General features: G+C 41.4%; 1 protein-coding gene across 1 annotated transcript in view; it reads left to right on the top strand.

The window, feature by feature from the left end:
• FIG4 (FIG4 phosphoinositide 5-phosphatase) overlaps positions 1 to 13,922 on the top strand; it is a 169,879-nt gene that overhangs the window by 35,933 nt on the left and 120,024 nt on the right. Inside the window, exons 2-3 of the mRNA XM_061131543.1 lie at positions 9,085 to 9,183; positions 10,802 to 10,925. Coding sequence (XP_060987526.1) covers positions 9,085 to 9,183; positions 10,802 to 10,925 — 223 coding nt within the window. The remainder of the gene's footprint in view (positions 1 to 9,084; positions 9,184 to 10,801; positions 10,926 to 13,922) is intronic.

The raw sequence follows: 13,922 nt of genomic DNA, 5'->3' as shown, positions 1-13,922 counted from the left end.
CCTGTTACTTTCTGGGAAGAAACTAGCTTACCTTAGGTGATTTCTAGTGTCTAGTCCTTGCTTTGTGCATAATACCCTTGGGGTCTTAGCATTGCAATAAGTGACCATTTTATAACAAAGGAAGGAACATTATAGTGGTTAACTTTAAAACTGATAGTTGAACAGAACTGTGGTAGGCTTTTGTCTCTGCATATGTGTTTTGTGGGTATACGGTTGTTAAGATAATTTTTACTCTTGCTAGCTCAAAATTATTATTGTATATGTATGCGTGTTTGTGTTTATTTCAAGTCCTGCCTTGTTCTAAAAGGATTAAGGTAACTTTCCCTTCTTTCCATCCCATCACGTGAAATAGAATTAATATGTATGAACCACTTCCTGAGGAATGCAGCTCATTTAATTAGCCTTGATTTGGAAATTAGAGGACAGGAGAGGACATCACAGGATGTGGGTCCCAAAGGGACTGGAACTGGGAACCAGTTGATGTAAAGTTGGAAAGAGAATCATGGTGATGATGGCCGATTTAGAACGTGTGGTTGGAGGTGACAAAGTTCCCACTTGTTTCCAGAGGGGATTTAATGCTTCCCCATCAGCAAAACCCTGACGCCATGAAGAATGAACTTGGCAACATCCCTCTGACTGTCAGAATCTCCTTTCTCCTCCTGGGCTGTGTTACTGGTGGTAGGATTGCTGGGATCAGCGAGGTGGCAGGCCTGCAAGACTGTTAAAGATTGTGAGAAGTGACTTTGTGATGATCTTTAAAAATAATACCTTTTATTCTGAAAGTTCAAGTGCAGTTTAACATTAATCGCAGCTGTCAGGACAACCTAAAATGTCTCCTCTTTCAAGAAAGCTGATTTTCTTCCCTCAGCTGAAAACTGAGTGATTAATTAGCCTGTCATTATCAAAGAAGATGGTAATGTTAGTAGATAGCTGCATTTCCTGTTAAGTGGATTACCTTCTGTATTTTATGTGGAGTTCATGTATATATTTTAGAAACACGTTCATCTTTAAACCAAGTCACCACTGTTAAAGCTGCATTGTGAGATTTTAAGCTTTTTCTTGATACTTGGAAAAGTCAGCTCGGAGCATCTTCTGTCTTAATGGGCATCTTAAGGCAGCTGCTTTTGGTGTCCTGATTCTCTACACCGGTTCTTGCCAACCCCTCTGCCCCTCAGCGAATCTACGGACACACACAGATGGTCCCCAGCAGAGTCAACTCCTTTCATCCACGTGTATGCCAGGCAGTCCAACTGACGTGTGCCCGATGAGGAAAGTCCCGAACACTCCAGTTACTGCTCGCTTTTTCTCTTGGTTGCTTTTGGGCATTTTGTTTACCTCCTCTTTCACCTTCACCATTTGAACTTCAGACTGCAGGTACCCGAGATGACCTTTCCTTCTTCCTAAAACCCCGTTATTCCTAATTTATAATGGTTTCAGCCCAACTTTCCAGATATGTAAGTCCCCGCTCAGCACATTCACACAGTAGGTATTCTTCCTGGCTTCATCTTCCTGAAGCAGGGGCTCCGATCTGCACTGGTTGCTCCCACGGCCTCCTGCTCAGCCGCCATCCTGGGATCTCCCTTAACCGCCATCCCATCACGGCTCCTGTGATGATTTCCTTACTTTCCCAGATCCTGGACTGTTTTTTTCTCTCTTGAGTTATGCCCTCATTTTGGTGGAGCAGCTCCTTCAATTGCTTCATGAGGAAGGGTTCCTCAGCAGGAATCTTTTTGAATCCATAGATGTGTGGAACAGTAAGGACCTAACAGAAGCAGAAGAGATTAAAAAGAGGTGGCAAGAATACGCAGAAGAACTGCACACACAGAAAAAGGTGTTAATGACCTGGATAACTGTGATGGTGTGGTCACTCACCTAGGGCTGGACACCATGGAGTAGGATGTCAAGTGGGCCTCAGGAAGCATTACTGTGAAAAAACCTAGTGGGGGTGATGGAATTCCAGCTGAGCTATTCATATTTGAAAACTTGCAAATTTGGAAAACTCAACAGTGGCCACAGGACTGAAAAAGGTCAGTTTTCATGCTAATCCCAAGAAAGGGCAATGCCAAAGAATGTTCAAATTACTGCACAGTTGTGCTCATTTCACATACTAGCAAGGTTATGCTCAGACTCCTTCAAGCTCAGTTTCAGCAATACATGAACTGAAAACAGATGTACAAGCTAGGTTCCAGAGAGGCAGAGGAACCAGAGATCAAATTGCCATCATTTGTTGGATCATGGAGAAAGCAAGAGAATTCCAGAAAAACATCTACTTCTGCTTCATTGGCTATAGTAAAGCCTTTGACTATGTGGACTGCAACAAGCTGTGGAAAATTTTTAAAGAGATGGGAAAACCAGACCACCTTACCTGCTTCCTGATAAATCTGTATGCAGGTCAAGAAGCAGCAGTTAGAACCGGACATACTGACTGGCTCAAAATAGGGAAAAGAGTATGACAAAGCTATATATTGTCACCCTGTATTCAGAGTACATCATGTAAAATGCTGGGCTGGATGAATCACAAGCTGGAATCAAGATTGACACAACAACCACCTCAGATATGCAGATAATACCACCCTAATCACAGAAATTGAAGAGGAGCTAAAGAACCTTTAGATGAAGATGAAAGAGGAGAGTGAAAAAACTGGCTTGAAACTCAACATTTAAACAACTAAGAATATGGCATCCAGTCCCATCACTTGATGGCAAATAGAAAGGGAAAAAGTGGAAGCAGTGATGGATTTTATTTTCGTGGGCTCCAAAATCACTGCTGATGATGACTGCAGCCATGAAAACAAAAGATGCTTGCTCCTTGGAAGGAAAGCTATGACAAACTCAGTGTATTGAAAAGCAGAGATATCACTTTGCTGAGAAAGGTATGTGTAGTCAAAGCTATGGTTTTTGCAGTAGTCATGTAAGGATGTGAGAGTTGGACCATAAAAAAAAAATGAGCACTGAAGAATTGATGCTTTCGAATTGTGGTGCTAGAGAAGACTCTTGAGAGTCCCAGTCTAATCAACCCAAAAGGAAATCAATCCAAAAAGGAAACCTGAATATTCCTTAGAAGGACTGATGCTGAAGCTCAAACTTCAGTACTTTGGCCACCTGATGCGATGAGCCGACTCATTGGAAAAGACTGGGAAAAGACTTCTGGGAAAGACTGAAGGCAAAAGAAGAGAGAGGCAGAGGATGAGATGGTTAGATAGCATCACCAACTCAATGGACATGAATTTGAGCAAACTCCAGGAGGTAGTGGAGGACAGAGGAGGCTGGCCTGCTGCAGTCCACGGGGTCGCAGAGTCAGACACAACTTAGTGACTGGACGGCAACAACAATATCTGAAAATGCCCTTATTAGGCCCTCAGGTTTGATTGATAGGCCTAATGTGGAGTTAAAGATTGAAATTACTTTTCCCTTAAAAATTTGAAGGCATTATGTCCCTGTCTTCCACCTTCAGTTTTGCTGTCGAGAATTTCTACTGTTATGCTATTCTTGATCGTTAGCTTGAAGCCTTTTTTTCCTCCTTAGAAGCTTGTGCTAGCCCCTTTTTAATCTTCAGTTTTCTGAAGTTTTACACTTCTCCCTCCGGAGATAAGAGCTGCAACAAATTTCCCTGCCTTTGGGGGTTCTATGGTGCAAATTGGATTGCTTCTTGACTTGCTACTGCTTTCTTCCTTGGGTATACTTTTCAGTTTCAAATGATTTTCTTTTCCCCCCTGCAGTCTGCTTCTCTCTTTCTCTTGCCCTTGAGGCGCCTAAGAAAACGACCATAAAAAAACTTCACTGTGATTTTAGTGAGGTGTTTGGAGGGGTGAGCCGAGCCCTCCACTCCTCTCTCTTTGCCTGGAAGGCTACCCATTTGCTCATCACCCAGCTCTGCTGTGGATTTTTGCCCCCCCTCCATCGTGGAGACAGCCCCTTGCCCCCAGAAAGACCACTCGCAAGCTCTTGTCCTCAAACCCCACCTTTGTGGGCCCTGTCCGCAGCATTTGATGGGCAGTGACCACTGCCCGCTCTTCCACATCATTCCTCCCCTTGCTGTAATGACTCCCGCTGTCCTGGTGTTTTCCGTCACTGGTCCTTCTTCTTAGCCTTTCCAGCAGGTTCCTTCTCCGTATTCAGCCTCTAAATCATTTTATTTGGAGTGCCTCAGGCTCGTGATTTTCTTTTTTTTTTTGCGGGGAGGAAGGGGGCTTCGTGTCTTTGCTGTCCCTGGTTGGCTAGTCCAGTCCCCTGACTTCACTTTACATACCGCCGATGTGCTGATGGTGTCCTCTGAGATCTCTCCTGTGGGCTCCAGACTCGACTTCCCACTTCATCCCTTTGGGAATGGTGTGAACAGAAGTCTTGGTTTTCCCCTCAAACCTGCTCCTTCTCTGGTCAACCCTCCATGGCACCTCCATCTAGCTAGTTGCTCATCAAGCAAAAGTAATCAGATTGATTACTCCTTTTCCCCCCAATCTAATCCACTAGCAAGGCATGTGCCTAAAATACAGCTTCAGTGTATCCTTGCCCTTAGCTATCTAGTCCAGTGCCTGGCACACAGGAGGCATTCACTGGTACATGGGCAGATGAGTGATGTCCATAGGAAGCCAGGAAAATTGTTAAATTGTGGACTCTCTTAACATGTTCTGAAAGACAGTCTTTGAAAGTAAAGGCAGGGCGACTGTTCTAGATTAAAAGATATTTTATAAAGACCTGGTAACAAGTGCTATACAGAATGCTTGATTGGATTCCATGTTTGTTTTTTTATTTAAAGCCAGCTAGAAAGGATACTGGGCTTCTCAGGTGGCGCTAGTCTTAAAGATCCCACCTGCCAATGCAGGAGACTTGAGAGATGCAGGTTCCATCCCTGGGTCGGGACGATCCCCCGGAACCCACTCCAGTATTCTTGCCTGGAGAATCCCATGGACAGAGGAGCCTGGTGGGCTACAGTCCATGGGGTCACAAAGCGTCAGACACGACTGAATGGACTTAGCACATAAAGGATACTATTGGGACATTTGGGGAAACTTGATGGATTATAGGTAATGTATCAATGGCTGCTATGATTATGTGGGAGGATGTCCTTGTGTTTAGAAAATACAAGTTGAGGGCTTTTGGGATGATGTGTTATGATACCTGCAACTTGTTTTTCACATGGTTCAAAAGAAAAAAAAAAGCTTCTCTCTAGAAGGAAGAAGGGAGAAAAAAAATGTAACATGAAGTTAACCATGCGAGAAGCTAGCTGAGTGGAATGTGGGTTTTCCTTTTACCATTCTATTTTACTGTAGGTTTGAAAAATTTTCGAAATAAAAAAGAAAAAAATAAACAGTGGAGAAGAATTTAAGGAAAAGATATTTCAGGGCTATTTTTAAGCCCCAAAATGCTGAAATAAATTTTGAAGCATTAAATATATAATATATATATTTATAATATATAATAAATATAATATTATAAAATATAATAAATATATATAATATATATTTATATATAATAAATATAATAGTTAAATATAATAAAGCCTAAGGATAAATATATGTGTATGTGTGTGTGTGTGTCTGTGTATAGTTAATCAAACCAAGTAGAATTAAGGCCTTTCTGGAAAAGTTACCTCTTAAACATTTGGCCTGAAAGCCTGCGACTCGCCCGCCAGGGGGCAGTGCAGGAGCGTCATTCTGTTCCCTGCTGAGCGCCGTGGGTTTCTCCCCACATCACTGATTCCACAAGAGGTCGCTCTTCTCTGCACAAAACGTTTTCAGGATTCTTGGACCACTTTAATAGAGAATGTGGATAGTTGTACTGCTTCCCGTTTCTTTCTTCCCACTCCGACCTGCTTCTGAGTTCTGTGGATTTTTGCCTTGGCTCCGCCGCTTCCTGGGGTAAAGACTTCACGCGAGGGTCTGGATAAGAGGGGTGCAGATCCGCTCTCCTGTGTGCGCTCCAAAAGGCCAAGAGTGCATTTGTCTACTCCCACCCCAGGAATTCAGTCTTTTTATTACAAACTGCCAAGTCATGGTCCTACCGCAGTTCATTTTTAGATTTCCTAGAATCTGTTGAAATTCTAGGAATTTCACTCAGCGGTTTTACCTCTCTTAAAGCTGTGATGTGGCTCTTTACTGAGTGATTCAGTTATATATAGCTCAGACGGTAAAGAATCCACTTGCAATACAAGAGTCGCAGGTTCCATTCTTGAGTTGGGAAGATCCCCTGGAGAAGGGAATGGTAACCCACTCCAGTATGCTTGCCCGGAGAATCCCATGACGTGGTTGACTTAGAAGGACTGTCTTTCTGTGCAGTTTACCAAGAAAGATGGCTTAGTGTGAATGTTGTAGAAAGTAGATTAAATGGTTAGCCTGTGGTGAGTGAGTGTTCTTCCATTTAACACGTACTCAATGCCTGCAGAACCAGATTGCACTACTGGACTAGAATTAAAAAACCACAGGAGTCAGACTCCGGAGGTGCTTATAATAGGTGAACGGGATAGAGTAGCCCCAAACAAATTTAGCAGGGCGCTCAGAAGGAAGCGCTCTGAGCAAAAAAGTGCTCTGGCAGGAGCAGGAGTGGGGGGCAGGAAATGTTACCTGCTCTATCTTGGCTCAGGATTTGGAGTCCTGTTTAGAGATCCTCCAAGGTCCGATAGCAGCGGGACAACACCAGCCTGTCTGGACAGCTTGCTCTGTCCCTCCGCAAGTGAGCGAAGTGCCCTTCGTGTTTCGTCATTGTCCAGTTCAGACCTCTGTTATAGCGCGCTGTTTGTGGCTGTTACATTGCATGCTCTTCTCTCTGAGGACAGAGACTGATTACTAATAGACTTGTGTATTTTCCCCACTCTGGTTCCATTCTGGTCCCGTGCATGCTTTTTTCCCCTCGGGGGCTATCTCTTTTTTCCTCTATTTGGAGTCTTTTTCTCAAATACAATGACATAGACTTGCTAATATCTTAAAAAGTAAAGCTAAGAAAAGTAACCCTCATTGAGTGCCTTTTCTGTGTGTTAGACACTTCACTGGGTTAGGTGTTTTTATAAGCATCGTCTCTGTTAATCTTCTTCCTCTAACAGACTCAGCGAGCTTCTTCGCTGTTCTAGTCTTTGCACTCACTGTTTCTTTTCCTGGGAACCTGTTTTTCCTCAAGTGATCAAGAAGGTGGTTTCCTTTCCTGCTAGCAAACATGTAGTTTATAGGCCAATCTTCTGTGGTTGAGTTTATTAGGCTGGTGACCCCACTTTCCTCTCAGTGGTGGGTAGGGTCTCGGGGAGGGACTCACTGAGGCCAGCCTGAGAACTTGGACTTCCTCCCTCTCGCCGAGTCCCTGCCGTTCCAGCTGCTCCTCCAGCGCATCCTGGTCACTGGCTGTCTTGTTTTAGTTTACTAATTTATTTTAATTGCTCAGTTTCTTCCTCATGATAACTGATTACTTTCATCTAGACTGTATTTCTCCCTAGAACACAAGGGATTCAGTATTTTGGTTAGTTTTCCCCTTAAGCATGGGCTAACCCATCATCTTTTTTTTTTTAATGAACATAATTGTATTTATTTTTTTATTTTGGCTGCTCTTTGTGGCATGCAGGATCTTAGTTCCCTGACCAGGAATCTAATCTATGCCCCTTGCGGTGGAATCACAGAGTCTTAACCACTGGCTAGCCAGGGAAGTCCCTAACCTATCATCTTTTAACATACAGTTTTGTTCTTTATAATCTGAAAGTCTAGATCATACCTTTGTAAACAGATATATACTTACTTTAAAAGCTCATCCATTTTTACAGCTTTAGTATTAAAACGATGTAACCAAGTTCTCATCTTGTTATGGGGCTTCCCAGGTGACGCAGTGGTAAAGAGTCCACTGGCCAGTGTAGGAGACACAAGAGATGCAAGTTCCATCCCTGGTTCGAGAAGATTCCCTGGAGTAGGAAATGCCAGCCCACTCCAGTGTTCTTGCCTGGAGAATCCCCATGGACAGAGGAGCCTGGTGGGTCCATGGAGTCACAAAGAGTCGGACACAACCGAGCACATATGTATCTTCTGTTATACCTATCTTCTATTATAAAATCTTACCTTAAAAAATCTTCTCCAACCTTCAAGGCTCACTTTTAAGTCCTAAGTCCTCTGAGGTTTTCTGCACCTTTAGTAGCTCACATTAATCTTTCCTGCTCTCAGTACCTATACTTCAGTTTGGCCATTAATCTAAAGAATCTTATTTGTTATTTAATTGCTTTGTCTGTCTGTGTCTTATGTGACTGATGAGATGGTTGGATGCCAATTGATGGTGGCAATGTGTTCTTAATTTTTGCAGTGTTGAAAAAGAGTCACTTTAAAGGACTTTTTTGAAGCAAAATATTTTAAATATATTTTTCCTAATGGAGTTTTACATATTTTCTTAAACACAGTTTGAAAATTATTCATCTGGTTTAGGTTTTCTGAAAAGCATTTTCTTTCAATGTAGGAAGATTGTTTTTCTGTATTTTTATTATTCATTTTATTCTCAGTATTCATTGAAGAAGACTAATGTGTTCAGGTACAATGCTCCAAGGAAGTGTTTCAGAAAAGAAAGAATATTAATTATTTCCTGCAGCTTATCTATAAAAAGCCATTTCAGAAAGTACATTCATTTTAATTTTTTATCGGGACTTTGCGGTTGATTTTTACAGTTGCTATATTAAAGTCATTTTTAGTCTTCTACAGAAAATGTATAAAGGTTTATTTGATAAAATATCAATATTTTAATAGCTATAATTGTCTAAGCATTCCTAATTATGTGTTGAGCTTTTTAATTCTTACCAGAGCCTCTGTTTCCTGGCAAAGTTTAAACATCAGTCCCCAGTTAGGTTAATCTCTGTGTAATATAATTAAATTCATCTGACCTGGTTACTGGGTACATTTTAAATATCAGACTGCTAATCATGTCACCACGATGAATATTTCAATTTTTAAGTTGACCTTTTAGAATCAGCCTTTCTTTAATCTGCCAGTAGTACTTAACAGAAATATTTCTTTTTAAAAGTAACCTGACTTAATTAATGTATTTAATGATAAAAATACAAAGTTATTATAAAATGTGTATAAGGCAAGCTGTCTTAAAAAAACTAATGACATTTCCTTTTCTTTATAGAGATACTTCCTAGTTGGGAGCAATCATGCAGAAACAAAATACCGTGTTTTGAAAATTGACAGAACAGAACCAAAAGATTTGGTTATCATTGATGACAGGGTAAGTATCTTGACAACCTGAATACAGACAGAAACCTTTGTACTTCTTATTTAATGGATATGAAATATCCTTACAGCTTCTAGTGATGTATACTTTTTTTATCATACATCTAGAAATGACAGTTTTTCATGGCTGGCTAGAACTTTTAATTTCTAATCTGGTTTCTAAAATTACTGAAGTCAGAAAGTTTGCCAGAATTACACTTTGTCCTTCGTTTTGATTTTTTATGAAGCAAACTCTTTGGATAAGATAATGAATATATTTTCTTAAAGGGGTGCCATTTTAAGGATCTGATATAACTCTCAATATTGCATCCACCAAAGAGATTATTTATTCTTCTTCTTTAATATGAAGCTCCTTGAAGTCAATAAGGACTTCTCTATTGCACTTTTTATTATACTGGTAAAAGTGATTGGTAGGGTCACTTCTGATGACTTGCTAGAGAAATGTTAAGCTATTCTTATCCACATGTCATATTATTCAGAGTTGGGACTTAATTCAGATGGCACAAAAATATGAGGCTTTTAGTCAAAAGAGAAATATAGTAAGGTGGGATTGAACAGTTAATTTTAACTCTCAGGTGAGAGCAGCTAACTAACACTTTGTGTTGAAGTTCCTGTCTGAATATTTCTGAATCCGTGTGGATTCCTGGTTTTTCAAAGGTATCAATAGCTGTAGTTTGGAACTCATTTTCACTAAGCTCTTTGGAAAACTAATTTCTATGTTATAATAATTTTGGATATATTGTGTTTTGTCACTTCCCATTCTTTTGGGTATCATGGTCCTCCTTCGCCCACACACATACCAGCTGGCAGTATTTATTAATACAATGTAATGATACTTGACTGTTTAGAGTCCCTTGGACTGCAAGGAGATCCAACCAGTCCATCCTAAAGGAGATCAGTCCTGGGTGTTCATTGGAAGGACTGACGCTGAAGCTGAAACTCTAGTACTTCGGTCACTTCATGCGAAGAGTTGACTCATTGGAAAAGACCCTGATGCTGGGAGGCATTGGGGGCAGGAAGAGAAAGGGATGACAGAGGATGAGATGGCTGGATGGCATCACCAACTCGATGGACATGAGTTTGAGTAAACTCCGGGAGTTGGTGATGGACAGGGAGGCCTGGCATGCTGCGATTCATGGGGTCGCAAAGAGTTGGACACGACTGAACTGAACTGAATGATACGTGGGTTAACTTGGGGATAGGAGTGGTTGATTGGGAATCTCTTTGAGAATCTAAGAAAAGCTATGGGCCTTCTCATAAGAATACATGTATGCACATTTAACCAAAACTTTGCATACAATTTTAAGGAGTTTATAGATTTCTTGAAACTTGTCTGTGGATTCCTCATTCCTCTGAATCTCTGATCCAGAAGATAAGATTTTGGTATACCTTTTAAGTACAGCAACATGTGATCCAGTAACCACCCTTAATTAACCGCTAATGTTAAAAAATTTGTCGGCTTTTTAGAATTGTAGCTTAGTCTTGCACTTTTATATACTTCTCTGTGAAATAGCTAATGATGTAAAGCTGTAGAAAACTTAATTTTCAGAGGTAAATAAATAATGAATCTAAAAATCAAACTCAACCTTACAGATTAATCTGCTTATTTCTAGCATGTATATACTCAACAAGAAGTGCGAGAACTTCTTGGGCGCTTGGATCTAGGAAACAGGACAAAGATGGGACAGAAAGGCTCCTCTGGGTTATTTCGAGCTGTTTCAGCTTTTGGTGTTGTAGGTAAGAACGATGCCTCCCTCTTTCAACCTCTTTTTTTTTTTTTTTATATATAGACTACTTGAAGATAGCTTGCAAGGCTCCTATTTATATAGGTTTGTAAATGTGACCCACCTTCTGTGACTTTGGTTATTTAAAACTGCATCATCTATCAACCAGGTATCAAACAGCCTTTATATAATATCTGCCATACACTCAGGACTGTGGTCAGTTTCCTGTAGGATGTGAACAAATGTAGCGATGGTTTGGACCTCTAAGGAGTCTGACTTGGCAAGAAATGAAAAAGTGGAAATTGGCTTGGAGTTGTAAACATCAGCTGGAAAAACAGGTACAGGTAAAACCAGCTTTTAAATTAGAGGAGTTTCTCTCAAAGACACGCTGCAGTGTGAAGTGTCCCGAGCCCCTTCTCTGAGTGACAACTGCTTTCTTACTCTGAGAAACTTTGTTCTCTAAAATCACAGACAGTCAGAAACTTTGCTCTTTAAAGTCGTGTCGGTGAGAGAAAACATGCCCCCATCGCCTGGATGATCTAAGTCATTTTGATGCAGAGAGGCAGCCTCGGTTGACGAGGCGCGCGCGGAGCCTCAGATAAGGGCTTTCTGGATGCGGCCGACTGTGGCTCTGTTCACTTTATTGCTTTCAAGGAAATGAGACCCCGAGTCCCTTCACAGTACAGACCTGATGTTTATCTCTTTACATTCAATCTTGCTCTGGTTTGAGCCTCTTCATTTAAATTTTACCTAATCTCTTTCCCAAATCCTATAATAACGGCTTTACTTATTCATGAACAAGCATAGAGGTGGCCCTGGCCTTTAAAGGAGTCCAGCTTGTGGGGCGTTTGGGAGATGCCCCGCAGTTCTTCTGGTGCGTTGTTCCTTGTGACAGTGGGTCAGAAAACCTATCTTTGCTCCTGGATTTGTCCCGGGGAGTCTTAGGATGATTGGATTGGACGGGGGTGGGGTGGGAGGACAAAACCCAGTGCCCAGGAAACAACTCCAGGACTGGAATTTGGATCCCAGTTGTGTAGTCAGTAGTAAATGCTGGAGATTACATAAGAGGTAGACTACTTGGACCTGGAGTGGCCAGGAAAGATTTCCTGGAGAAGATAAGACTCAGGCTGGACCCTGGAGGAGAAGCAAGCTTTGGATGGATGTGGGGAAGGGAGGAGAGAGCTCCAGGAGGGGTGACAGCAGAAGCACCGGTATGAAGATGCCCACGGGTCCTGGAATGCTGGCAAGCGGCTGGTGAGGCCAGATCTCTGGGGCCTTGGAAGCCAGGCAGGGGGCAGTTGTATCTCAGCTTCCCTGTTGGCATGGCCATATTTCAAGTCTTTTTTTTTTTTTCCCCCCCAACACAAAATTATCTTTCTGCTTCTTAAACCTGCTGAACTGTCTATAATATTTACTGAGTGGTGTCTGTAGATGTTAACAAAATTAATATGGACTGACCTGTGCTATATAGTTTCATATTCGTATGTTCATTTTTCTGATTAGCACTTTCTATTTGGTGAATGTGTACTTGTTGAGACTTTGATTATGCATATTCTGCTGTGTTTGAAGTTTGTTTTTCTTGATGTGCTCTCATAGCCCTTCACGTGGAATCCCTTTAGGTCCATTTTGTGTCTAAGGCGGCTGCCAGGGAAGTTCGAGAGTGGTCAGTATGATTAGCTTCTTCTGCATAGGACTGGCGCCTTCTGTGTACCTTCTGCTTAGTCTAGACAAATCCCTTGAGGTTTCATGTTTAATGGATAAGTGTTTAATGGATAACATTTAATGGATAACATGTGCATGTTAGTGTATGTCAAGTGAGTTCATGTGTTTCAATTCCATATACTCCACATATGTTAAATTCCACTTTAAGTGTTACTTAACTCTTAATCAAAGAAAAAAATCTAGAAATAAAAAAAGTCTCTTAAATACATTAGGCTTAATTAGATACTTAATAGGTTAAACTCATTTCCTTAAATGCTATATTTTATTTATAGTATTTAAATGCTAAATACTTTATTAAAACTTTTGAAAAATGTAAATTTTCAAAATGTAAATTTCCTATGGTATATGTAATATTGAATGCCTAATTAGCCAGAGTTAAATATTCAAACTTGAACCTTCCTTGGTAATTAAGTATAATGAGTTGAAGATCAGTTGTGGGTGTGTGTGCTAAGTTACTTCAGCTGTGTCTGACTCTTTGTGACCCTGTGTGCTGTAGCCTGTCAGGCTCCTCTGTCCATGGGATTCTCCAGGCAAGAATACTGGAGTGGGTGCCGTGCCCTCCTCCAGGGGATCTTCCTCACCCAGGGATCGAAGCCACATCTCTTATGTCTCCTGCATTGGCAGGCGGGTTCTTTACCACTAGTGCCACCTGGGAAGCCCACTGAACTGTATTTTAAAATAGCTGCCCTTGGGTGTTTTGGAATTGTATTGGGCAGTTTGCTTTTTACATTAAGTGGCCTCTAGAAGCTGTCCTGGGCTTCGCAGGTGGCACTAGTGGTAAAGAACCCGCCTGCCAATGTAGGGGACGTAAGAGATGCGGGTTTGATCCCTGGGTCAGGAAGATCCCCTGGAGGAGGGCATGGCAACCCACTCCAGTATTTGTGCTTAGAGAATCCCATGTACAGAGGAGCCTGATGGGCTACAGCCCATGGGTTGCAAAGAGTTGGACATGACTGCAGTGACTTAGCATGCATGCACTTTAATGGTACTTTCACCATTCTTCATTTTTCTGGGCATATTTGCTTTTAGCAATATTCCTTGCCTCATTTTAAATCTATTGATAACTAAGCTTGTAAAACCATAGCTTAATTTTAATCCACAGATAACCAAGTTTATAGACGAATAAATGCTCATTTTATACACAGCTATTAATAAACTTTGGATGAGGACTGAAGGTGTCGCCATGTTTCTCTTAAGTGGCATTCTTAGATATTGTGGTACATTTCTGTCCCAATTTGAGGCCCCTTTGAGACTCTCCTTGGATGGTGAAGTCACTATAAGGCTGACT

The sequence above is a fragment of the Dama dama genome, chromosome 28 (genome assembly GCF_033118175.1).
Source record: "Dama dama isolate Ldn47 chromosome 28, ASM3311817v1, whole genome shotgun sequence".
Taxonomy (NCBI): Eukaryota; Metazoa; Chordata; class Mammalia; order Artiodactyla; family Cervidae; genus Dama; species Dama dama.
This window is presented reverse-complemented; position numbering and strand designations above follow the sequence as displayed.